Source organism: Eucalyptus grandis, chromosome 1 (assembly GCF_016545825.1).
Source record: "Eucalyptus grandis isolate ANBG69807.140 chromosome 1, ASM1654582v1, whole genome shotgun sequence".
In the NCBI taxonomy this organism is placed as follows: domain Eukaryota; kingdom Viridiplantae; phylum Streptophyta; class Magnoliopsida; order Myrtales; family Myrtaceae; genus Eucalyptus; species Eucalyptus grandis.
Window position 1 is genome coordinate 44683747 of NC_052612.1, and position 25961 is coordinate 44709707.

At 37.9% G+C, this 25961-nt stretch overlaps 1 protein-coding gene across 2 annotated transcripts in view; it reads right to left on the bottom strand.

The window, feature by feature from the left end:
- LOC120285897 (insulin-degrading enzyme-like 1, peroxisomal) overlaps positions 1–16679 on the bottom strand; it is a 33439-nt gene extending 16760 nt beyond the window's left edge. Inside the window, exons 1-26 of one of the 2 annotated variants that reach the window (XM_010058844.3) lie at positions 16435–16679; positions 16200–16275; positions 15362–15429; positions 14109–14200; positions 13938–14011; positions 13773–13816; positions 12683–12734; positions 12400–12522; positions 12124–12236; positions 11826–11988; positions 9841–9933; positions 9039–9124; positions 7216–7302; positions 6347–6450; positions 5208–5310; positions 4625–4720; positions 4362–4551; positions 4094–4155; positions 3778–3882; positions 3470–3671; positions 3170–3378; positions 2310–2434; positions 2179–2230; positions 2024–2110; positions 1130–1252; positions 394–922 (exon numbers count right to left, since the gene is read on the bottom strand). In XM_010058844.3, the coding sequence (XP_010057146.1) occupies positions 671–922; positions 1130–1252; positions 2024–2110; positions 2179–2230; positions 2310–2434; positions 3170–3378; positions 3470–3671; positions 3778–3882; positions 4094–4155; positions 4362–4551; positions 4625–4720; positions 5208–5310; positions 6347–6450; positions 7216–7302; positions 9039–9124; positions 9841–9933; positions 11826–11988; positions 12124–12236; positions 12400–12522; positions 12683–12734; positions 13773–13816; positions 13938–14011; positions 14109–14200; positions 15362–15429; positions 16200–16275; positions 16435–16557 (2904 nt within the window). In that variant the 5' untranslated portion in view covers positions 16558–16679 and the 3' untranslated portion in view covers positions 394–670. Of the gene's footprint in view, positions 1–393; positions 923–1129; positions 1253–2023; positions 2111–2178; positions 2231–2309; positions 2435–3169; positions 3379–3469; positions 3672–3777; positions 3883–4093; positions 4156–4361; positions 4552–4624; positions 4721–5207; positions 5311–6346; positions 6451–7215; positions 7303–9038; positions 9125–9840; positions 9934–11825; positions 11989–12123; positions 12237–12399; positions 12523–12682; positions 12735–13772; positions 13817–13937; positions 14012–14108; positions 14201–15361; positions 15430–16199; positions 16276–16434 lie in introns of those variants that run through there. The other variant, XM_039315288.1, reaches the window with a different exon arrangement.
- Between the last annotated feature and the right edge of the window lie 9282 nt (positions 16680–25961).

Below are 25961 nucleotides of genomic sequence, written 5' to 3' on the forward strand. Positions count from 1 at the left end.
GTGTTAGAATATTGCTCGGATAAACAAAGGATAAGAATGGAAAATAAACCATTATGACTTATATGTCCTTTCAACTACTCAGAACTTAAATTACAACAAGGGCATAAGATAAACTATTTTAACTTTGATCCTGACATTCGATATCGACAACCTCCACGTCACATGAATGTGTCCGAACCGGCAGGCAACAATCAATGTCCTATAGTTCTTCTTTTTGCTTTCTATACCCCACAGATTTTTTGTTTATTAGAAGCAAAGCAATTTCTATAAGCAACCGTGATGACGTCGATGGGTATCTATAGTCGAAAGAATGACGAGCACATTGATATCTTTAATTGCTTTTAATGAGTGCGTGAATACGATGATTGGACTTAAAAGCATAGACACGACGTGTAATTGTTATCTTATCAAACATGACTTCTTCGAAGGAATATAAATTTTTATCTTGGCGTTCGACTCGGTCCTCTTGGCCTCGTCGAAAACCTCGAAAGCAATGACCACTGTTCAGGAAGAAAATGAACAAGAATTGGAAGCACGCAGGCCTCGGAATGAATGATGTCCGTCCCCCGTTCATCGGAATTCCAACCGCGGCTGTCCAGAATAGTCCGAACGTTTATTCTATTCCAAAACATTGCCATTTGAATCATTCGTCTGAAGACGAATCGATTCCTTACAACTTCACTCGACCACAAGCCCCTTTAAATGAGCCATAAAGAGGTTGAGATCTTCGAAAACTGAGGATATCCTCGATTTGAATCAAGGATGGTTGAACCGGTTGGTTTTTGTCAGTCGTGTACTCAGATGTGTGCAGGCTCCCATAAACACGAACGGATAGCGTCTTCTTTCTAGCTGCGCCAACTTTTACATAATCATTGAAGAAATCCAGCAACTCTTGCTGCGTTAGCTGTCTCAGCGCCTCTACCTGATCCAGTATCATTTGTAAGAACTTAATACTATATTACTGAAGTCTGGCTCGAGAATTTCGCACTAAACAAAGGCTGTCATTAATTTCAGTCTTGTTTCTAACTACTATCTATTAGTGCTGGCGGCTCCACCCATTTCAGTAGTCAAAGTAGAGAGAAGAATTACAGTATATCTGCCCAGTTAATGTTTAGATCGAGCTTCATACCTCAGTTTCTCTCCTATCAAATTTCCGAGTTCCATCGGAGATTTCTTTCCAGTAGAATGCACATTCTTCCCTCAGATTCTTGTGCTTCTCAAGCTTCATATCGATCAACGCATTCACATTGCTCTGCATATGATAAGGAACCGATTAGTATGACCATGCTATGTCTCCCAGCTAAAGATGGCGCAGTTACTTTGCACTATTTTTTACACAAGAATCCACTCGAGTACAAATCTTGCAAATGGGATGGATTGCAGGAAAGTCAGTGAGAAAGGAAGTTCTCACTATGTAATTTTGGAAGTGCTTTTTACCCCAGAAAATAAAACACCACTACAAGCGATTCCTATTGAGTATTTCTTATATGAGGTCTGAAAAGATTCTCGATGCATTTTTTTTCAGGTATATGCACTATCACTCCTTCCATAGGAGGCATTCAAAACAAAGATGAACAAGGCTTGGAGCAATATTTGTCCAAAGACCGACTGATAACAACAGCTCACTTTCCCTTCTCGGTACCCTATATTGAGTAGTCAAGCCTGCATCCAACACTGCTGTGGATTTTTACTGGTGAAAAGGCAAGCTGACATCTTAAGAGTAATAATATGAACATCTACACAACTTACTACTTAATTGAGAATAGCCTTACTATCTAAACCAGGAAATGCTCATATAAGTGGCAACATCATTCAAGGATTTCACTCTTAACGTACCTTCCACATGCTAAGAATCATGAATACCTATTTTGATTATAGATCAAATACCAGAATTCAATGGGTAATCTCAGCATTCAATATGTCTAATGGATCTCAATTTTCAATTATTCAACTGTTTCATTTTACCAACAAAGGTTGTCACTCAATTAATGTACCTTCCAAATTCCAGCATCATCTGACTCACCTTGAAGTCTTCATTTGTCATCTGAGATAGTTTGCTTTCGAACATTTTTAGGAATTCCTCAACTCTCAAATCAATAGCACCAGGCCCCTAAAAAGATGGATATATTAGAATATGAGGCAATGACCTTGGTCCTAAAACAAAATATTGCTAGTCACCTTCACTGTGGATTGGATTATGAATTGTAGTCCATGAATTCCATAATCGTTCCTATGTTGAAGGAGACGAAAAATATGAGAAACAGCAACCATGCATTGAAACTTTGTAGGTCAAGAAGTGCCTTAAGTACCTCTGCTTAAGCATGGTTATGTACCCAAGCTGCTCCACAGATCTAAGCTGGTGGAATGCTGCTTGCTTGGCGATTAGAGCAAAAAGCTGAAGCTTTATGTTCATCACGATATCATCCCGGTGAACCTACATAATCAATCAACTAGCAAATCAAGGCCCTTCCAATAACAAGACATTGAAAAATTAAAAAAGCAAAACATACCAGAAAAAGAGGGGGAGAAGCAAGCAGGGGTGGGGGAGGGGAGGGGGGCTAGACACTCTCATTTTCTGATTTTGGCAAAGGAATACGAATGTGTCAAGAAATGAATAACATGACAGAAGTAAATCAACTTACAGACAACAGAAGAACAAAGAACAACTATCAAATAATAATATATTCAGGGTATCCTTTGTCAAGCCCCAGACAAATGGAGATCTGATGGCATCCTTGCCAAAAACGAAAAAAAGTGCATCTTCTGGTCTTCCAGCTAATTTCCAATCACCAACGGTAAATGGAAAAAACAAACACTTGACTGGACAGACTAGGCAAGAGTATATGTACTTGGCAAGACAACCTCCTAGCTTTTGAATTCACCAAATGTCAGAGAGTAAAAGAGATAGTAACAAGAGGAACTCATAATGTCTGATAAATGCTATTTTATATCGTTCTGAAGACACGAATAAAGATTTACACTCCCTTCAAGACAGAGGAACAAGAATAAGCATGCGTAAATTCTAAATCTAAAGTCTTTATAAGTGAAGATTGAGAAGGAGAGTAACAGCCATAATGATCTTCATTTCGAAGATAACATATATGCCAAGCTTTCGGGTTACATCCTGCCAATTTCGCACCTGCGTATGCAAATCAAGTCATGGAACTACCTGAATATAGTGCACCAGAGCAGAATTCTCATCACTTGGATTTAGGCCTTCCGTACAGTAGAAGTGACTCAATCCAGTTCCTAGTTCAACTACTCTATTTGTCAGATGCTGGGATGGATATAAAGGTTGGCATATTGGCTGTGAACCGTGGAAAAGAGTATTTTCAATATGCTGAACTATAGACTCTGCTTCACCACGTTCAATATTCCCTACACAAGAGTTAGCAGGTATAACTCGAAACTCAAAAGAGGATGGCAGTGATCTACCACAAATTTTAAAATAAAGCTGTAGACTACATACCAGCTATGTAGAACTCCAGGAAGGTCCTTGATAACATTAGGGGCAAAAAATTGGTGAGATCTTCGCCCTTAATTGCGGGGAGAACTTCAAGTTGTTCTGTCCAGGGCCGAGTGTCGTCTCGCAGTATCAGTGAACAATAGTACTCAGCCTGCTGATATGGTTGCTGAAATTTCATATTCTGATAATCTTTTGTCACCACTTCCTGTTACATATATGGGCAAAGAGAGAATCACAAAGCTAACTTTGCAAAAGCAGAAGGTAAATGGTGCAGGTATTTTCTGTGAGAGAGAGGGAGAAGCACAGTTCACCTTGATCACAGCAAATCTCTCAGGTCTCACTTCAAAGGTTGCAATTTTCTTGATAACTTTTTCCAGCAATATCCTCAGCTTATGATTATAACCAACCACAGTGACCTAAGTACGAAAACATATGGTCAGCAGAGAGGATGTCCACTCCTGCATACACAAGAGAGAGTAGGGCACTCTATAGAATTGCTTGCCCACTGTATATCCATTTCAAAAAATTTCAAGACAGAAAATTTGAGTGAAGAAAAAAGCATAAAAGAATTTCCCAGTCTTTTTATGCTTAACTAAAATAAAAGTAGCTTATTTAAAAAACAAGAACCTGAAAACCTGTGTTGGTGTGATGCACATTGTAATAAAGGCCAGCAACCCGCGCATAATAAGCTGAAACATACCCAAAAAAGCAAATTAAGAAGAGAACCAATTATATATGTCACAGCAATAAACACATTAGATAGAAGAACAGATTTACCGAAATCACATTGAACATTGAATGCCATTTTCAAAGGAATAACTACAGTAAAATCAAGACTGATATGAAACATAGCATGAGATATTCCTATACAGTCTAGTGTACTTTCAAATCTTACCGAATTCATTTAAGTAATCCATCAATAACCCCATAAACAAATCAGCCAGCAATACAGTTTCAGATGAGTTGCTAGCATGGGGGCAGCTGAAATCTATTTTAATATATGCCTTGGGAGTGGAGAATACAGTATCAGGCTTGAACCACAATGTTGAGTATGATGACTTCCTCAAGAGAACTGGTAAATTGATCTGTGCAAAAGATCAGTCACTACAGGAGCTAAAAAATGAACAAGATAAGTTCAGAATGTATTGTACACCACACCTTTTCTTCTGAAATCTTTAGGGATAAATCGGTAGGGATGAATACATTGGGTGCTGGTAAATGCAAATTTACATCAGGAGAAGATGATATCCATTCCTGCAAATCAAGTACAGACAATATTAAGGATAATTCTTTCTGTTCTCCAGCAAAAGAAAAATTGTATACTCCATGTCTAGGTAACCTCATTTATCTCGCCTCTTTAGTGTAAATATGCACACTACATTTTGAGGGACAATCACTCCAGTTGGTCGGAGCATTATTTTAGTTGAAGAAGTACACCTAACAAAAGCAATTGATAGGACTATAGTGGTGATTATCTCTCAGACATCTTATACAAATGCTTCACTGAGTATCTAACAGAATCACGCTACCAGAATACCAAATGAACAAGCTTGGTAGACCTGATTATGTTTAAATATTGCAGGGAATGAACATTCATGGTGGGAGCTGCAATTTTGCCGACTACTCAACAAAATCAATTGAAAATTAAGATAAAATCATCAAAGCATAATGTGCCACTTCATCTGTGAAATCACCACACTTGGAATGAAAATCAGTGACAAGACTATCAAAAAAGGGATACCTGTATAGTAGAGGCAGAGATTCGGTTGATGGAATATGCTGTTCCATACCATGGTTCCACCATGTCAGTTGATCCTTCAAAACTCTTGGACTCCCAAAAGATTCTGTTGAAAAACAGACTCATTCCTGTTTTAGGATTATATTGACATGTAAAACATTCCAATTTGCTAAAGAAAGAGTAGTTACAATGCAATCCTTGTGGAGAAATTTTTCATTGCATACGTTAGCAATAAATATGAATAGCATGACTTATTTCTGGCAAATAGGGATGGTTAACTATCTTGGATAAGTTATGGTTTTATTAGAACATTCTGGATTTGATGTTCAACATGCAAGCCGGAAAGTGGAAATGGCTAAATAAGATTGGGTAATGAAATGGCAGTTCAGCAACTGCTTTCTTCAGTTGTTTGCATAAAAGACATGTTATAAAAAACTCAACATAGAAAGAGATTTCTCAAATTTGACTTAGTGTAATCTGTGCTTGAATATCTTTATTGTCAAATCCATGCAGATTGGCCATAATAAATGATTGCAGATGACTTTTCCAAGTCTGATTGCCATTATACAGACAATATGGCACCAGCATGAAGGCGTGTGTCTGGACAGGTGCATGCATGTCAAAGTGTAGAAATGGCAGTGAGGTGGCTTTGGAATGGCTGGCCCCATAAAGACCATGAACCTGATTAGTCCCCTCAAACATGTTTTCTGAATGGAGCTTCAAAAGTCATCCCAATTAAGTATATGAGAACTTAAAACCCAACAATTTGTTTTAATGTTTTGAACAAATAAATATTCCTAAAACAAAAATCAATAATATAATACCAAAACAACACAACGCAGAAGAATAAAAATATTGTGGTCAGGTTTTATTGAGGTACATGCCAACTAAATCCTCCAAACCATATAGGATCTGAGAGTTCGGAAAAGTTGAGAAACCAAGTTAAAGTGACCCTCTGGTACTCCTATGCAGGTTTGACATCCATACAGAGGACTGGTGACCTAAATTGTCTTTGATAAACCTTCAATGCACTTACAATGCAGCAACCGGGAAAAGAACAATGAAATAGTCATCATAAACATCGGTCATTTGATAGGCCCTAAGGCATGATTTTAATACTTTCTTAGTACTAATAGACTCACCGGACATTGTCTGGAGAGAGCTTATCCAGCACCACTTGAATAGTGCCAGGATTGAATTCACAAGGCAAAGAGGATCCCACGATCCAATCTTCAGGTGGATATATCTAAAGTTCAGTAAAAAACTATTAAATTATTTGGTACTTATAATTACAATGATTTCACTTCGAGGCATGGCATGCATTAAACGCAAAAGGAGAAGAATGTCCCTAAGTGCAAGTTTTTACTGAAAAATGGAGTATTTAAAAGAACCAAATATTTACATCTCATCTAAATTTCATTTACTCTAACCCCAAGAACTGATAACAAACATCTGAAGATGTTGATCCTAGATAGATGAGCTTTGCAGATACTTGTCATGCTGTTTATGGTCTTCAAACTTCTGAGAATCGATTTGACCTGAACAACTAGGACTTTGCAGATGCGCAACCACTCTACAGCATTCAGGGACAGGTGCATTTTTTAAGTTGGGGCAGAAGCTGCCCCCATGGAAATCCATGTAAGATAATAATTTCGAACATTTTAAAGATCTTCTTATTGATGCACCCGTAGAAGCCATTGCTCAAGGTGGAACACTTCAAACTTTTCAAAACATACAAATATTGACATGTCAATTCAAATATAATCTTTCATGAAACTTAAGTATCTTTTCCATTTTCGCATTTGGAAAGGAAATCCATTTTTGCTTTTTTAATCAAAACCAAACGAGCTCTTAGTTACAGATTAACTTCAGTGATATCAATAAATTAATGTCGAGTTAATTTCCACTTCAAAAGAATTCTACGCAGCCCTTAATAACACTTAGGCACCGCCCACACACATGTATATTAAAGAAAAGGCAAAAGGGAGATCTAAGGAAATGCTCGACATACCTCCATATTGGACGCGACATTGACTACATATTGAATGGGAGGGATTTTGTCTTGATAATGAAACTTAGTCTCACACAAGGCTGAGAGCTTCATCAACGCATCCAAAAATGGATTAGGAAAGTATATATTTACAAAAAGAAAATCTACAGTGAACAAGTATCCAATAAAATGCAGCTTGAAAATCAAGAACCTTCGAAACATCATGAACCAAGATGCATTAAATTAATGTGGCATTCATAGAAATAATTATGTTCGATCCAACCCAAAAAGTGACACTAAAGCATGTCAATGAAAATGAAATTAATTGGTAATCCAGCATGTGAACGATGCCATGCAGCACAACCATCTGCTATTATTAACAATCTTCATTAATGTATAGATACAAGCATAAAGGGACACTTAGGTGTCACTTCTGGCAAATTCCGCCGGAAATTTTACGTGGTAATTTTTTATTAATTTTGCTCACCTACATGACTCGTCGGAGAGCTAACTCAACAAAGAAACACAAAAATGATGTATTTTTGGTGTAGATTTGAATTTCAATATGAAAATGAATCAAATTAAATTTAAAACAAAATTATTTAAGAGAGAGAGAGGAAGGAAGAAGATGAACAGTTGGAGGCAGCTAAAGGCTCAGCCTTTTCCCCCACCATCACCGGGAAGGGCCAACGATAGTGGGGGAGGGTTGGTCGGGGTCACCAGGCCTTGACCATGGGCCGACGACCCTAGTTGACCGGCGGCGAGGGCTTGCGAGCCCTCACCCACTTTTGAGGCGAGGGTCACAGCCCTCCTCCAAATTTGGTGAGGGTCACCGACCCTAGCCAAGGGCAACCGCTAGTCTGGGCCACCGGCCCTCCCCCAGATTCGGTGAGGATTGTCGGCCCTTGGCTTGACCGCCCCAGATCTAGGCGAGGGCTCATAGGCCCTCACCGCTAGTCGGCCAGGGCCATCGGCCCCTAGCCAAGGCCTAGTGACCCCAGCCAACCCTCACCCACCATCGTTGGTCCTTCCCACCAACAACGGGGAGGTGGTGGCTGCGGCGACAAGGGCTGAGCCCTTAGCCACCTCCAACTATTCATCTCCTTCCTCCCTTTTTTTTTTAATTTCATTTTAAATTTAATTTAATTAAGTTTTATATTAATTATTTATCCACATCAACAGCAAAACGATGTCGTTTTTGCACTTGTCTAGTCACGTTAACGTGCAAAATGATGTCGTTTTGCACTTGTTTCATAGGAAAATCACCACATTAACATTTTGGCCAGATTTTCTCGCCATTGACACTTAACTGATCCATTTTGCTCCGATTTTAGCACTTAAGTGTCCCCGTGCCAAGTTTTAGCACTCCAAATGTCCAACACTCGATATAGAAATGATAGCAGGTAGTAATTTTACGAGCCTGATATTCATGTAGCATATCTCAATGAAGGTATAAACAAATGGACCACTTAGCTCATGATTATTTCTCACCATAGTGATATGTTTAAAATGAATAAGAAAGAATACAGAACCATATTGTGCCGGTATATGTCCAAATCTGTTTGTGTGCAATCGCCAAAACTACTGGAGATGTTCAACGTACTATACATTTATGAACAAGAAGAATAAACAGCCACAAATAGGTGATGAACTTATGTTTTCAATTTTTTTTTTCTATATGCAGGTACGAGAAGGAGATGCCAGTTGAAAAACTGAGTATAACACAACCACCGACAGCAGCAGAAGAAATTGCTCATATGCACGCCACCAAAAGTCAATCTTTGCATTTTCCAAGAGAAGAATTTGAAAATGAGCAACCATTTCCACATAGTTCAGTTGCATACCTCATCAAATATCCACTTGCAAACACCGGACTGCCGTAAGAGAATAATATATTTGAACAACAATCCAACAATATCTTGCACATGTTCTGCAAACAAGTCAACCAAATTTCATTAACCTTGAAAACCTACCAATCCATAGATGAATGGACAAAAGAGTACTTCTAGATGGCAGAGAGAAGAAAAAATTGAAGCTCCTATAAGTATAGTGTATGGAATAAGAGGACTGTATCTAGTAGCAGAAAAACAACTACATCGTATAACAATTTCAAACCAGCAATTGCCAAGCATCTTCTAAAGTGCAATAGGCCTATGTAAATGACGATTATATTATTTTCAGGCATAGACCGTCAGAAACATAATAAGTCCAAATTTGCCACCATGAAACAATGATATCATCAAGATTGGGAGAAATAGCAATGTTTCAGTCAAGAACTAAATGAGGAAGCCAAATTCAACAGAAAGGTAAGGAGGAAGATAAGACAAACAAGGAAATATTAAGTTCAACCCAATCACTAATTCCTCCAGCTTAAATATTAGGACAGTTGACAAACATGAATGAAAAAAGCATATTTAAATTGCAGATAACAAAGATGAATGCTAATAAAAATACTCTACTAACAACTAACTGGAAAATGGAGATGCTTATCATCTCTATGGTCTCACATATGAGAAAGGGGCAGGCGGGTGTGCCGGTGGGGGGGGATGTGGTGGGTGGGGGGCTGGTTTAGGGGAGAGAGAGAGAGAGAGAGGCATTTCTAGTGATAAACCAATAGGAGAGAATGAAGAACATGAAGAAACTAACCATGACCAGCATCAGTAAGATCGATTTCCACGGTAAAAAATGCAAATTCCCAATATGACTCCCCTTCACCCGCAAACAGACTTGTAGCCCATCCTGCAGCATCAAAGCCACAATTGGCACAAGAAGACAAAGCATTAGTAATTTTTCTACTTTTGAGTAAAAAACCTGTGCGAAGGAGAGCAATTCATGGGTAATGTAGTTAGATTAGATAAGTTCTTGTAAGTAAAAAGAGAAAAAGACGTCCTAAAGCTTCCACCTCCCCTGAAAAAACTACAACTTTTCCACCACAAAAGTGGGTGGTGTTCAAAGCTGACACTTAGGCTGCCTCAGCCATACTAAGCATGAATTGAGGCCCTAGGTCATCCAACAGCAGTGCTACAAAGAGCTTAGAATTGTGTAGTCTGTAATGTTACCAAAGTGAATGCCAAATCATTGTTGCTAAAAAATAAGCTAACAGCTCCATCTAGCCTACTTGCTCTGCAATTCTATTCTTTAAGGAAGGACGCCATTCAAGAGTACGGCCTCAAGTTGCTAATAATAAACTAACAGGTTCCAGCTAGTCTACTTGCTCTTGAATTCACTTATCTATGGAAAGACAGATATTCAAGAGAACAGTCTCAAGAACATGATTTTGGATAAAAGGTCAGGGAGGTAAAATTGAGATAAATCATTGCCTTTTTTTATAAGTAAAAGAGTGAGGAGAGGCAACCAGTGCTAATGACCCCTTCTGGATGTAACCATAAGGGTCCCACCCCCGCTGTAGAATATTCAGTTTGAACCATTGCTACTCCGCAACACCTACAGTCTGAAAATCCTATGTTGGTGAGCCCATAGCCCAAGCCCCACCAACATCTAGATAACCATTCCCTTTGGGCAAGTTGGAAGGATGCACCAGCTCTCTAGTTGCACCTGGACTACTGCATTGAGGTATCAGGACTGCGCTATGTACAAGTTTTGTTGTGTTATTTCATGCCAGATATGGAAGAGAATGAGATTCCAGCTCTGCAGGGGACTTCTCTATCATTTTTCTTTTGGCCAATAGATTTTTCTGTAGTTGAAAAGCAAAAATTGCTGCACATAAGCTGTCTTTTTTCTCTTACGAGGAAGAAAAACTCTCCAACCTCCCAAAGAAACTGTAGCACCTCTGCAAACCTGTAGGAAAAGATCACTTTCTTTTCTTGATTAATGGTGCCCAAGGCAGCTTCATATGAAGACCAGACGATTTGCTATACTTGATGCACTACTAGCACTTTCCTACCTTTCAGGTGGGTTGGCAACCCCAGTATATTTGCAAGTAGAAATTTCTTCAAGAGAGAGAGGGAGAGAGAGGGAGGGAGGGAGGGAGGGAGGGAGGGAGGGAGGCAGGCAGGCAGGCAGGCACAAGGGACTCTCTGCGCACAGAAGCTTCGAAATTTCCATAAACTAGCATCTATCATTTAAAATTCCAAAGAGAGAAAACTGATGAATATGCTTACAAACCAGTTTTATATATTTTCTTCATATATGAAATGGTGAATGAGATGAGAAATGGAGGTGCAGATAAAAGGGAAAGCCGACTTGTGAGGAAGTAAAAGTCGACTGTTAAAAGCACCTATAGATCAACCAAACGATATAACCATCAGAGTCTCCTAAGGGCATTCTGTTTCCAGTTTCTAACAAAGGACATTAAACTACAATAATTGCAAAAGGCTTTTGTTATTGAGTATCCCTAAGGGCACTCATATATGAAAAGACATTAAAAACAAGTGCAGTACTTTTATCACAAGAAATTGAAACGTGCAAAACTTATCTTTAACATTGTCAAAGAAGTCATATTTGATCTACCGAGACCCATTGACGTTTTTTCAATAAAATTATTTGACCTATTTCTGCAACCAGTCAAAAAAATTTGTATGTTCCTTCTTCACATATTTTGCATCACAATTACGAATGCCTGCATTTGGAAATTTGATGGGCAAAATCATGTGAAAGATGTGCTGACCCACCCAATGTCTTCAAGACATAAAACAGAGACCCTTCTCCTTGATGGCCGATAAGATGACCAAGATACCCACAAGGCCCTCCCTTGTAGTGTTGAATCTCGGGAGTTACGGGCCAGATAACTCTCAGTTTGTGACCTTGTTTGATTGGGACAGCTTTCACAAGAATCTGGAGATAAATTTTAAGAAATCAAGATCTTCATAATTTGTTCCAATAAGTCTCACCCTTCCCACGCTAAAACTAAAAATTGGAAATTGCAGAATCTTGGAGTAAACACAACAATCTTGGCAAGGACATGAAAACCTGTAGATGCTTTGAGCTGCAAGGTACTCCAGGAAAACGAGAGCTGCTTTTGTCAGTATTTCGAATTTCTTGGAACTTGTCTTCTACCAGAGAGTGAATTTCATCTAGATTTTCTGCCATCATCATCAGAGATACAAATTAGCCGAATATGAAAGTTTATCAAATTTTTGGACATCTCAAGGGAGTTTAGTACAAAATCTGGTGGGAATTATCTGAGTTATCAGTATTTCTATTTCCACAGGTCATCAGTATTTAAAAACCAGATTCGAGACAAACCTTTCGAATAAACGACCAGATGCATGAGATTAGCTGAATAGTTCTCCTTGTAAAATTTGATGAGTTCATTTCTAATATCTAGTCCTTTTGCTCTCGGTCGAATCTCCAAGGTATCCCAATTTCCTATAAGTGCAAGAAGCAATGTGTTTTCGCGATGATAAGAAACAATATAACTGAAACAAGACAAATCACCTTGCTTCTTGCTTTTTATAAGCGTACAAATAATGCAATAGACAACAACTACTAACAAACGTGAAACTGGAGTTCTTTTAGAGACACTCACCTGTGCTAAACTTATGATATGGATGACTTTCCTCACTTATATGTTTCTGAAGCTGCATAGATGGACCAGTGTCAGCACCAGCACGAGTGAGAGAATAACTGACTCTATAGAGTACAGAGTCATCAGTTTATGCATTAAAAAAGTGATTTATTGTTCTGCACTAAATTTTTACAGAAAGGTTACAAAAGCAAATATAATCTAACAGAAGAACTCGTGAAGCTTTTCTTAATTTTTTCGATTTTCTGTACGCCTCTAAGATTTGTCCCACTTCTCTGTATACTTTGTCTTGGAGAAGTGGTAGAGTTGGGATTTTTTCTGTGAAGTCTTATTATAGTGCTGGAAAAGAAGATTGAGGGTAGCAAGGAGGCTTTTCCTTGGAAAGCTATTTGGAAAGTTAGTACCCCGTAGAGTTAAATTTTTTGTTTTGAAAGCATCTCGGGAATGTATTCTCACCTTAGACATTTTGCAGAAAAGAGAGATTGTGCTGGTCAATAGATGCTTTTTTATGCAAAAGAGAGGCAGAGACGGTGAGACACATCCTTCTTCACCATCCGTGGACAGGAATGATTGGGTTGACACTTATGCATGCACTGTATGTTGGGAAATAGGAGGATCTATTGAACAAGAATTGTGGGCTTGGCAAAGTCTTCTTTCCTCGTCTTAAGAAAAGTTGGATTTCTTCAATTACCCTTGCCGTTTTTTTGTTGTTGATTTGGGAAGAGCAGAATAAGAGAGCTTTCATCTGAGAGTAGACGCCCGTTTCTGTTGTTATTGAAAGTTGGTTGAAAGTCTTACACTCTTGGTACAGTGGAAAGCTATGTCTGGACGTAAACGCTTTAATTGACATTATTGATGATTTGTCTAGTAACTGAACTCTTTTTGCATAAGAGTTTGCATCCCCTTGGTGCCTATAGTAATCTTTTCTTTTTCCTATAAAACAAACCATACTTATCCTGATTGTTCAGGACACCGTTATATCCAGCATTTAGTTACGGTAAGGAGACCTCATCCTCAAAGTTCATTTTGCAGAGGCAGATAGATGACAGTCGAAATCAAGGTCAATATCTGTGATCAGTTCTTTAACTCCTACCTGGTTCATGCGCCGGCTATCAAATAGTAAGTTTTTCTGGTACTCTGCGTGAATAAAAAGGCTAACAGTAAGCCTTTATAGAAAATGATCTCGTAGAAATTAAACAGAGATAAATTATTGAAGAATAGAATTATTATAATTAAGGTTCCTAATAAACAATCTAACCAGAATGAACAGCTTTAATTTCCCTCATGGTGGCGTCAGGGGACATCAAGGGTTTAATGAAAAACTGCGCGAACCTGTTCCACATGTAAGAAAACAAGACAGGTGCAGAAGTTTTACAGAATTTCCTCAAGCTATCAACGAAAAAATAAAAAGAGAAATGTCACCATGTACCTGTCCAATGCCTCTTCAAAGCTATCAACATTAACGTCAAAATGGTAGTTTGTGTGTCTGAATGATGTAAAGGCATTTCTTCTACCCCCGTGCTAATCAGTGTGACAAAAAGTATAAGAGAGTTACTTTCACAAACTTCAGCCATGTCAAAGTGTAATCACGTGAAGGAGTTGCTTTGTGGGTAAAGAAACCAACATAGAAAACAAGCTACCACGCCACCATATATTCCAATAGGGCATAAAAAGCAAGAAGAAGATGCAGATGCCGTACTCCACATAGAATGAAAAGAGAGAACTCAAGAAATCTCGTCCATTTAAAATACCAAAGAAAGTTGATGCCAAAGAAAAGTGAACACAAACTCCCGACTCTCATGATCACAATTTCAGATTCCACACAGGATGCCATAGCAAAATACCTTTTTACCCATTATTCTGAAAGAGATTAACCTATTCCCAAAATTAACAACTTATACATTGCTATTGCAGCATATAGCAGTTTGTGAGATTGTTGTGTAGGACCACAACCAACTAGTCTAAAAAGTTTAAGCTATTAGATAAAGACGTGCTTTATTATTTACATATTCTAACACTCCCTCTCACCCTTAGTATGGTTTTTTGGCTTGTGCTAAGTGTGGAAATTTAATTGGGGAGGCAAATGGGACCTGGAAATATTCGAACTAAGGACCTCCAGCTCCGATACCATATGAGATTTTTGTGTAGGACCACAACCAACTATTCTAAAAGTTTAAGTTATTAGATGAAGGCATGATTTATCATTTACATATCCTAACACAGTTAAATACAGTCTTGATTTGAACTCTGAAAGGGAGAGGGAAACGATGGAAGAATGTACCTTCAGAACCAAAAACAACTAGATAATGCATCATCATTATAAGGAGGTAAATCCCTGTATAATGTCATGAAAGCAAAATGAACCATTGGCCTTGATTGTTTCTCGCCTTTGCTCGTTTCCAAGATGCTAAAATTGTACACAGGACTCATTGATTTAAGATTTTGGTCTATAGCTTCAGTATCAGAAAGACTTCAGTTTCTTTTTTTAGTCCTCAGGAATCATGCATTCGGGATCAGAAAAAGAAACCTAAAAACAACTATTCTGTCATGCTGATTGCTGTAGAAAATTCAAAAGAAACTGGAAGTGGAAAAGGAGGCACGTCAACTATCTACCCAGCATCTCAGTCATGAACATGATAAGCCAGATGCTTCATGGAAAAAATGGAAGCAGTTAGTAGTTACCTCTGCAATGAATTTGGAATAACTATCCTCCACTGGATACTTTTCACTAGCATAAAACAGCATGTGCTCTGCAACAACATATAAAAACTAAGAAGGCAGGACTCAAATACATATGATAGAAAAAAAGGGCACTTTTTGAGGTGAAAAAAAGGGCACTTTTTGAGGTGAAAAAACACGTGTTATGCAGTTTGGGCCCCTAGAACCCAAAAAGAGCGAAGAAACTCCAAGCAGCCAGCTTATTAGTTTACGCGACCAGGAAATAATTACAGCTGATTGATCAATGACAAAGGTATTATAAGTCGATCAGGTGGTTCAAAATTCGTTACTGAAGATGTCACTTTCAGATGAAGAAGGTTTTATACCCGAAGAACTAGTGTTGTAAAATCAGGATGAGAAGATGAGCTTTAGAAACAAAAGGTAACTACACATCTCGGTTCGTTTTTCTTTCGATGGTGCTTCATGCTGTGATTCGAGAATCCAAGGTGTGAGATGTAGAAACATGGTTTTGCAATAAAACAATCAGCACCAATTTGAACTTGACACCAATACGATGTTTGGGGAACCACCTACATTTGTTACAGGCCTTGTTTCTTTCTAGCAGATTTGTCGCTAATACATCCGTGAGCAGTGAATTTCCCTGTGAATAAATAAATGATCCTCTTCACCTTCAACATAAGAATTCTGGTCTAGATGATATGAAGACCACCGATGATCCCCACCCCCCCACACACACAGACACAGACAGATCGACAAAGATGCAAACAATACTCGCTTCACAGAGATTGTAGTTTCTACACAAGCTTTCAATAAATAAATAAACGAAAACACGAACTATTACCGAGAAAATGAGCAAGGCCGTCGAGGCCTTCGGGGTTGCAGAAGGCGCCGACGCCGACATCCATAGAGGCAGCACACTGCACCATCCAAATACAACAAATACCACATCCATTAAGTCGAGTCAAAAAGCATCGTTTCCTCGCAGGACGAGCCGACAGACGAACGACAGATCAACCACTACAAAAAAATATAAGAATTCTAAACAGAATGAGCGGGACTGATGGGAGAGGACGCACCTTATCGGTGTCGGGGTCGCTGATGAGGAGGACCTCGAGAGCGTTCTCGAGGACGATCCTCCGGTACTCCCTCTTGTCCGACCTCGGCTTCACTACCTCCACCTCCTCCCTCCCCACCGCCATTTCCCCCTCGCCGGTCGCGAAGTGGAAACCTCCTTCGGCGAGAGAAGAGAGCTACCGCTCGCGATTCGACGTGGCGGCACGAAGCGTTCGGTGGAATCCGCGAGAGAGAGACAAGACACTCCAAGTCAAAGTCCAAGACGCCGGGTCAGCAATGCATCGGCCCTCGGCGTCGCTGGTCAGCGTGGGCGACGCGAGGGAGGCACGCGTGCAGGGCCCCGCTCTTCCTTCCCGCGAAAGTTACAGGGTCGCTGCGCATTTAAAATATTACTTTCGATAAGAGGAAGGAAATCTTGGAAAATGCACTCTTCACAGGGACTTCCTTAATCGAATTGAAAAATAAATGCTGAAAAATTTAAGTATTGAATATTAAGCCGCGAAATATTTAAATTACTGAAAATGAAAATAGAAAGTCACCCAATAATGCATGAGAATAAATTCTATTATTTTCATTCTAAACACGGGATGCTGAATACTAATCGAGTAAATGTCTCGGCAATCTCATTGATAAGACTTTACTTTGCATTATATTGTTTTTAACACTTGACCAATTAAGCAAGTCATTCCTACCTACCCCATTAAGTAATTTTTGTCTCAAGCTAATGAATTAAGTTGTATGCGTTTATTGGCTACAATGATGTAATCGAACATTACCATTTAAAATGAGTCATATTCTATTCATATACGTATGCATGTGCATGTGCATCTCGCATTTGATTGATCTATTACAACAGATATTATTACTAAGATCTATTCATCATTTTTATTTATATTTTACTTGTTTGGACGATAAGGAAGGGAGGGGGGGATTTGAAAGGAGTTGAAGGGATAGTGTGTTAGCATGTTGTTTGGATACTAACAAAGGAGAAAAATGGAAAATACATTATTACAACTTAAATGTTCTTTTTGATAATCAAAACTTAAGTTATGGGTGCGTTTGTTAGAAAGAAAATTTCATTATGAAAGAAAATATTTTCGACCGATCATTTTTCAAGGAAAATTTTGGGAAAATTTCAGGAAAATTTCATTATGAAAGAATTTTTAAACAATTTTTTTATTATTTTTCTTTCCTTATCTCTCTCCATCTTCCTCTGTCGATTGCCAGTCCTTGATGATGGCCAATGAGCTTAAGTCTTGTAAGATCTAGTGAGGTGGAGGCTCACCAGCCCGTACCTATGGCTCAAACCTATTGAGATTTGGCAAGGTCAAGCCCCGTCGGGCCGTGCCTATGATTAGTCATCGACCGTCGTCGAGGCTAGTGACCGACAGAGAGAGAAGGAAAAAGAAAAGAAAAAATGAAAAAAAAAACGAAAAAAGAAGAAACAATAATATAAAAAATTCTCATTTGAGACTGTTCTTTTGAGTGTGAGTCTTTGAAGCCGATTCTTTGTATTTTTTGACCTCCCCTTTATATTACATACTTATTTACCAAAAAAAAATATAAAAAATTCAAGATGAGCAATTCCGAAAGTGTTTTTACTTTTTTAGATTAATGAATTCGCTTTCTAAGCATGAATATTTTTGTTGACTTGAAAGTATTTTCAATTGACTAGTTAGTTTCGATGAACCAAACAAGTAAAAGTCCGAAAAATCAATTTTGGAAAGACAATTTCACTCAAACAAACACATCCGACAACAAGGGTGTAAGATAAACCATTTTAACTTTGATACTTACATTCGATATTTGATAACCTCCTCGCCACATGAACAAGTCCCGACCGACAGCCAATGTCCTAATATTTTATTACTTATTAGAAGCAAGGCAATTTCTATAAGCTACCGCATTGGTGGGCATCTATAATCTTGATGTGAGGTAATGAAGATTGAATCAAAAGAAAGACGAGCACATCGTTACCTTCGATTGCTTCTAATGAGTGCACAAATACGATCATTGAAACTTAAAATGTGAATATCACATATATTTGTTATCTTATCAAAAGAAGACTTCATTGAAGGAATATAAATTTTATCATCACGTTCGGCTCGGTCCTCTCAATCTAGTTGAAAACCTCAATAGCAATTGCCAACGTTCGAAAAAAAAATGAAGTGAAAAAATTGAAAGGGTTGGCCAGGACATTAAGGTCCCGTTTGATAATAGACTAATTCTTGACTATTTGTGTTTTCCTAGGGTTTGCATGGTGATGTTTCTATTTCTTTGTTTTTTTTTTTTTTCTTCTTTTGTTCTCCAAAATAGAAAAATAACATAAATCTATTTTGTAATATCAATTAATTTTTCTATTCCTCGGAGTAGAAAAGTGATTAAGGAATAGATTTAGAACAAAAATAAAAAGTAAGATATATATATAGTGTGTTTGTTAACTTGTCTAATAGTAATTGATTCTTTTCATTTGTTTACGAGAACAAAAAAAGAACATAAATTTGTTTGGCAATTTTTTTGTTGTTATGAATAGATTTGAAAATCAAGAAGTTAAAAAAAAAAAAAGTTCCTTGTTTGTTCTCCAGAATAATTCTAAAATCAAGCTTAACCTATTTTTCTTTTTCCTTTTATTCTTTTCTCGCCTTTTCTCTCTTCTTCTTCCTCCCAACTCGTCATTGGCCACTACCGACCATCGCCGCTATTGCTGGTGGTCACTGACAACCAACTAAGCAAAGTCGGAAGGCTTGTCTAGCCACTGCAAGCCTCGGTCTTGCCAAATCCGGGTGAGGCTAAGCCTCGAGGAAGAAAGAAAAGACAAAAAGAAAAAGGAAAAATTAAGAAAAACATAATAAAAGTACTAAAAAACAAAAGAAAAAAAAAAAGAGTTCTACTAAATGCATTTCGATTTTGTGAATAAAAATTTTGATCCGTTATCAAATACTTTCAAATGTTCAAAAATTGTTCCGAAAACAGAGTAAAAAAAGAATCATCTCTAAGCAAAAATTATTTCCAGTAATAAACTAGTCACCAAACACACCATTATTGTTCCCGAAAACAATTTCTAAAATTAAGTCTTTTTTTCTTTTCTTTTTCTTCCTCTTCTAATCAGTCCATGGAGACTCGCCACCGCCATTGGTCACTGACTAGATGATGAGAAAGAAGAGAGGAAAAAAAGAAAAGAAACTAGAAAAATCTTTTTAAAAAAAAAGTATTACAATATTAAAAAATTCTATAACACAAAAAAAAAATATACGGGTCACATCAAATGCATTCTTTTTCTTTTTCTTTTTTGAGAATGAAAATTTTGAATAGTTAAGAAATGCATTGTTTTAATCAAAAATTGTCTCAAGGAATAAAAATAAAAATAAAAACTATTTCTTAAAAAAATATTTCCCAAAATAGAAATGTTATGTTACCCAACTCACCCTTATTCTCCCAAAAAAAAAAAAAAAAAAAAAAAAGAGATCCATTTGTTGACATCAACTAATTATTTTATTCTTTGGAACAAATCAATAGCAATTTAGAACGGAAATAAGAAGTAGAAAAAAGTTACTTTTTTGTCTCAAGAAACAATTTCTGAAACAAGACTTTTTTTTTTCTTTTCTTTTTCTTCTTCCTCCTCTAGTCAATCATCAAGCTCTGCAATGGCCAGTGACTAGCCAAAGACAAAATCTAGTGACCTCCCCAAAGCCTCACCAAGGGTTGGTTAGTGAGACTCAACCTCAGCCAACCACGGCGATATTGTCTTCGCCCAACTACAGTGAAGCCAACCTCGTTGAAGGTTGGCAAGGTTTCCATAAGGCCGACAAGGTTGCCAGCTCTTGTCTTTGGCAAGTCATTGGCCATAACCAAGGCCCGGCAACTAGGGGTGTCAAGAACCGAACCGAAAACCGAACCGAACCGAACCGAAAAATTCGGTTTTTTCGGTTTGGTTCTCATTAAAAACCAATATTTTTTTATTGGTTCGGTTTTTATCGGTTAACCGAACCGAACCGAACCACAAACCGATAAAAATCAAATTATTAAAAATTCGGTTCTTTTTCTGAGCCCAAATCAGCGAAAGTTGCATGGAGATGTCGTCTTTTGCTCCTCTGAACATGGGGAAGGAGACTAGTTGCAGAGAGCCGGTCCATTTCGGCAGAGACTCGTTTGCTCTGTTTTTCGATCGTGAAACAGAGCAACGCGAGAGAGGGAGAATGTGATGCTAGGGACCAGAGCTGATGAGAGCAAGTAGAGCAAGTAGATCTCTGTGATCTGGCAATTGAATTATCTGAAAAAAGCAGAGAGTTGGAGAGAGAATATTTGCTTTGCAATATTGCTTCTGGGTCCAGCAAAGCGGAAGGGAAAAAGAAGGAAGACTCTGTCAGTGAACCGCTCGCTCAAAGGTCACTCCTCTTCATCCGCCGAGTTCCAAAAAGTTTCTTCACCACCAATCAACGCCAGAATCCACTGATCACCATCTCTGACTACCAACTTTCATCGTCGCATCCCATAATTGAACACCGCGAGATCGGCCATAACAGGATGGGGGAAAACAGAGCATTAGTTTTTAGAGTTACAGAGAGTTCATTGAAAGATCTTTCTCATCGATTGCTCTCATTCTCATGTTTTCTATGTCAATTCAATCACCGTAGCCGCCATCGTCTTGATGCATTGCAGAGAGACCCACCAAAAAAAACGACATGGAAAAGAAGGGCCTGATCACGAATCCAATAGCTGAGCAAAATAAGACAAGTACTTATCGATGAAGATGGACGGACGAACTCTCAGAGAAAAATGGAAGCTTTTTGGCTGCTGCTGCCCTCAAACGAAGACGAAAAAAAGAAAAAAAAAAAGAAAAGAAAAAAAACCAAAAACCGAAAACCGAACCGTACTGAATCGTTGACACCCCTACCGACAACTAGGGATAAGCATAGTTCTAGGATAGAACTTGGAACATGATAACTTGACCGATAATATTTTATGCCGTTTAATAATAAGTGTATATCTAAAAGTACTAATCTTAACTTCCACTTTATAACTAAGACTTTTATTTTATTAATATTTAGTTTTAATTTTATGAATGAGACTTTTATTTTATTAATATTTTATATTTTTCGTGTCTAAATATAACTTATGATCAATGAATTATAACAACAAGTTGTGGTCATCAAAGGGCAATCATTCAATTAATAATTAGGTGGAACTTAAGTAGACTATGAAACCGATCCTGGAACCTCTAATGGGGTAGGTTTCAAAATATAGGATATGCAGGGTAAATTCTATGTTCCAAAAATAAAAAATCCTATTCCAACAAGTAGATTTTAGGTTCTAGGTAGAATCTATACGGAGTCTAGAACCACTCACCCCTACCGACGACTAGCTAGTAGAGGAAGAAAAAGAGAATGAAAGAAAAAAAATCCCAAAAAATTATTACAAATTAAGGTTAATATCCTGGAAAAACCTCAAACCAGTACACATGTGACAAATTTATCACAAACTAATCTTTTGGCAAAAGATAGCTTCAAGTGTCAAAAGTTAGCACAAAATGACACTTTAAGTGCCAAAAGTTACAAAAGTGATAAGTGCCACAATTTTAGAAAAGTGAGACATCTGAGTGCTACCTCCAGCGAAGCCAGCCGAAAATCATACATGGCAATTAAATATTAACATCGTTCGCCTACGTGGCTCGCCGGAGAGCTAACTCAGTTATAATTCACCCAAAATGACGTCATTTCTATAGTTGGCCAAAATAGAGCCTTTAAATCGGCCAAAACGATGTCATCTCCCCAATTGCCCTAAATCTAAAACCCTAAATCGGGCAAAATCCCATTGAAAACGTTGGAGCCCTAATCCCGAACCCTAATTCAATTTGCCCCAAATTCTACAATCGAATATTGGAAATGGAGAGCAGAACTTTCAACAGCGGCCCAAATTCCTCTCGCCGAAGCGAAGGACAAGGCGAGCGTTTCTGTTTTTGTGAATTACCAAGTCCAAGAAGAACATCATGGACTCGAATGAATCCCGGGAGAAGATTCTATGGATGTGCCCAATACAGAGAATGGTTGAAGTGCAAATATTTCAAATGGATCGATGCGAAATTCTCTCATCGAGCCACAAAGGTGATATTAGACCTACTTGATGGATGTCATCAACCTCCATTTACGCTTGTAGACGACTTGGACAATGTTGACTCAATGCAAGCTCAAGCATCTTCTGCTAATCATTTGAAAAATAAAGCTTCAAGAATGGAAATTGAACAAAAGTGTTACCAAGTGTTTATTGTGTTACTATTTTTTTTATTTATCCTACTTTATGATGAAATATAAAGTACTGGAAGATGAGAAGAAGTTTCTCCAACTGCCATAGTCGTAAATGAGTGGACAAATGTACTTATTTTGAATGGAATGTAACTTTTTTTTTTTTTGAAAGATACAAGATCGTTGTGGCTTTTTTTTTGGTGTTGTCATATGTATTATGTGTTACTTTTTGTACTTGTGGGGAGGTCAAGGAAATGAAATGAATGGATGAATGAGATATTGTTTGTATTATGTTTTTGCTTATCCTTGAATATAAATCGGTGATGATGGAATGTATATTAGGTCAATGTGTTGTGGTGACTTATTCACTTGAATTGAATATAAATCAACAGCAAATATTGAATTAAATGAAGTTGCCATAAATTGAACCGTATATATAAACCAGCAACTTCTTTAGTTTACTGCAAACTAGCATATACATAGGATAGACACAGGTGATTACTCGAGTGTTATAAGTTGTATCTAGTGATTACTTAAATGTGCCGGTCATGATAAAAAAAATCATTTAAGTGTCAAGTTATTATTAAAAGTGATTACTTAAGTGTTACTTATAATTAAAAGTGAACAGTAAATGCCAAATTTTTGGAATATGATCAATTAAGTACCAATTTTTTTTTTTTTTATGTTTCCTCTATAAATTGCACCAGCCATCAATTACTACTAGCCACCACCTCCGCCTACCACTGGCCATCATCGGCCTCCAGCCATTACCACCAACCACACTAAGCATCCCAAGCACCCACTTGAGCTAGCCACCACCACTAGCAACACCAACATCCCAACTACCACACCAGCACGTAGCAATCACCATAGACCCATTATTAGCAGTCATTGTTGGTGGTGGGTGATGGGTCTGTTGCAAAAAGGACTCGTGTAAGCTAAGTTATACATACTACGCACTTGCACCAGTACTAGCTCCAACAAGAGCCCCCAACCCAACCCCCACAATTGACCCACCACTACTAGGCTTCACTAGTCGTCCCCACCGGTCACACAAGCACCCCAGTCACCACCACAGATCCACTATCAAAAGCAGTAAGTAAAAGTAAAAAAAAAAATCAAAAAAAATGAAAAAGGCAAAAATGACAAGTAACAAGATTGTTCCATTGATATTGAAATTAAGTCTCACAAACTCAATGACAAATTATTTAAAAAAAAAAGAAAAACATCAACAGTAAAACAATTGACTCCTCAACCCCACGAACTATATCACATCCTATTTCATCAATTAATATGCACAATGATTTCTGTTCGTACTCTTTTTTATGGATCTTTCACTTGACTTATAATCCTTACACTTTTTTCTAACTGGACGTAAGACTTCTTTTTCAACTATCTTAGGATGCGTGTAAAACAATTGACTCCTCAGCCCCATAAACCATATCCCATCCTACTTTATTAATTAATATGCACAATGATTTATGTTTGTACTCTTTTTTATGGACCTTTCACTTGATCTATAATCCTTACATTTTTTCTAAATGGACGTAAGACTTATTTTTCAACTGTCTCGAGATGCGTTGATTCTAATAGAACTGCAATTGTTCTAGGCTGAACTGATTCAGAAGGAGCTGCAACTATCGTAGACTGAACTAATTCAGATGGACCTGCAACTGGGTTCTTCTTACTCTTCTTTCTTGTTGGCGCAGCCAATGTCTTCTTCTTTATTGGCGCAGCCATTGATTCTTGAGTTGGGCCCTGAGAGATAAGAACCTCCAAACTTCTCCCGAGCTTCAAAAAGAAAATTCAATTACCAACAAAAGTTTGCACCATAAATTAAATTAAATGCAGCCTATAAAACTTACATTAAAAATGACTGTTCCAGTACGCCCATCTACATAAAGGCCAATAACCATATTATTTAAACCTCTTCGCAAGAGCCCTTCTTGTTCAAAGGGGAATGTCACTTTCAAGTACTTATGATTAGTTGGCTCTTCTTCTCACTTGCGATTTCTTGGGCTCTTGTTGTGACTGTTTAGCTACAGCAGGGGCTTCTTCAGGCTAATTCTTCAGTTAGGCGTCTTCTAGATGGCCTTCTTGTAGTTGGCCCTTGATTTGGCTTTCTTCTGGTTGTTTTTCTATTTAGCCCTTCAGCTTCAGTGACACCTTCTGTTGGCTTTTGTGGTGGCCCTTATGATGACCTTCTAGTGGCTTTTGCGGTGATCTTGATGATGGATATTGTAGTGGCCCTTCAGTTGGGCCCTCTATTAGTAACTGAGCTCTAACTTATCTTATTTGAATCTAAGAAAAAGACAAATGACATCATAAATATAATATCATGCCATATATCAACATAAATGAAAACTAAACACAAACTATTGAACTTACTAGGTATTTTTTTTCTCTGCTGCTACTGAAGAACAGTCAACTTAACTAGCCATTCAATTGCTTCAACTAATCCTTCAGCTGGTTGTCTTCTACCTTGCATTCTTTTAATAGGCCCTTCAGTTTCAGGTACAGTAGAGGCTTCGGCCAATCCTTCACGTGCCATTCTCGTGACTTAATAAAGACAAAAACATTATATACATGTCAATTATATCTATGTACATATTTGTAATAAACCATAAAGCAACATAAACACAAACGTCATGATTTACTAGGTTTATTGTTGTTGACTCACTTCGCCTTTCTGTTTGTCCTTCTCCAACTGTCCCTTCACTAGGCCCTTCGACTGGCCTCAACTGTTCTTGCTACTTCCTTAATTGACAACCTTTAGTATTGTGCCCTGCTATGTGGCAAAAATAGTGCATCATCTTTACACCTATCATACTTATCCTACGCTAACATGAGACCTCTCCCTCCGTCATTCTTCATTTTCACTTTGGTCTTTTCATTTTCTTCTTTAGTGGCAAAGGTTGAGGTGTTTCACGATTTATTAGCTCCCAAAATTTGCTACTTCTAATTGACTGCATCATGAATTGGTACAAAACAAGATATTTCGGTTTCTTGTACCAATCATCAATGTAGTCCTCTATGTTGTGGCCCTTCAATTGGATGGCACATATGGCATTTATATAAGCAATTCCACTTAATTGACATACTCTACATGAACACTTCCTCGTACCTAAATGGACAACATACTTATCGGAACCCTTCATTATCTCATATCCTTCATCCTCATTCCAAATGGGATAACAATACTTACTTACGGCCAAGTTCTCATCCAATTTCTTAGCAATCCTAGAATCACATTGCCTAGTCCACTTTGCAGCCTTGTTTCTTTATCTATG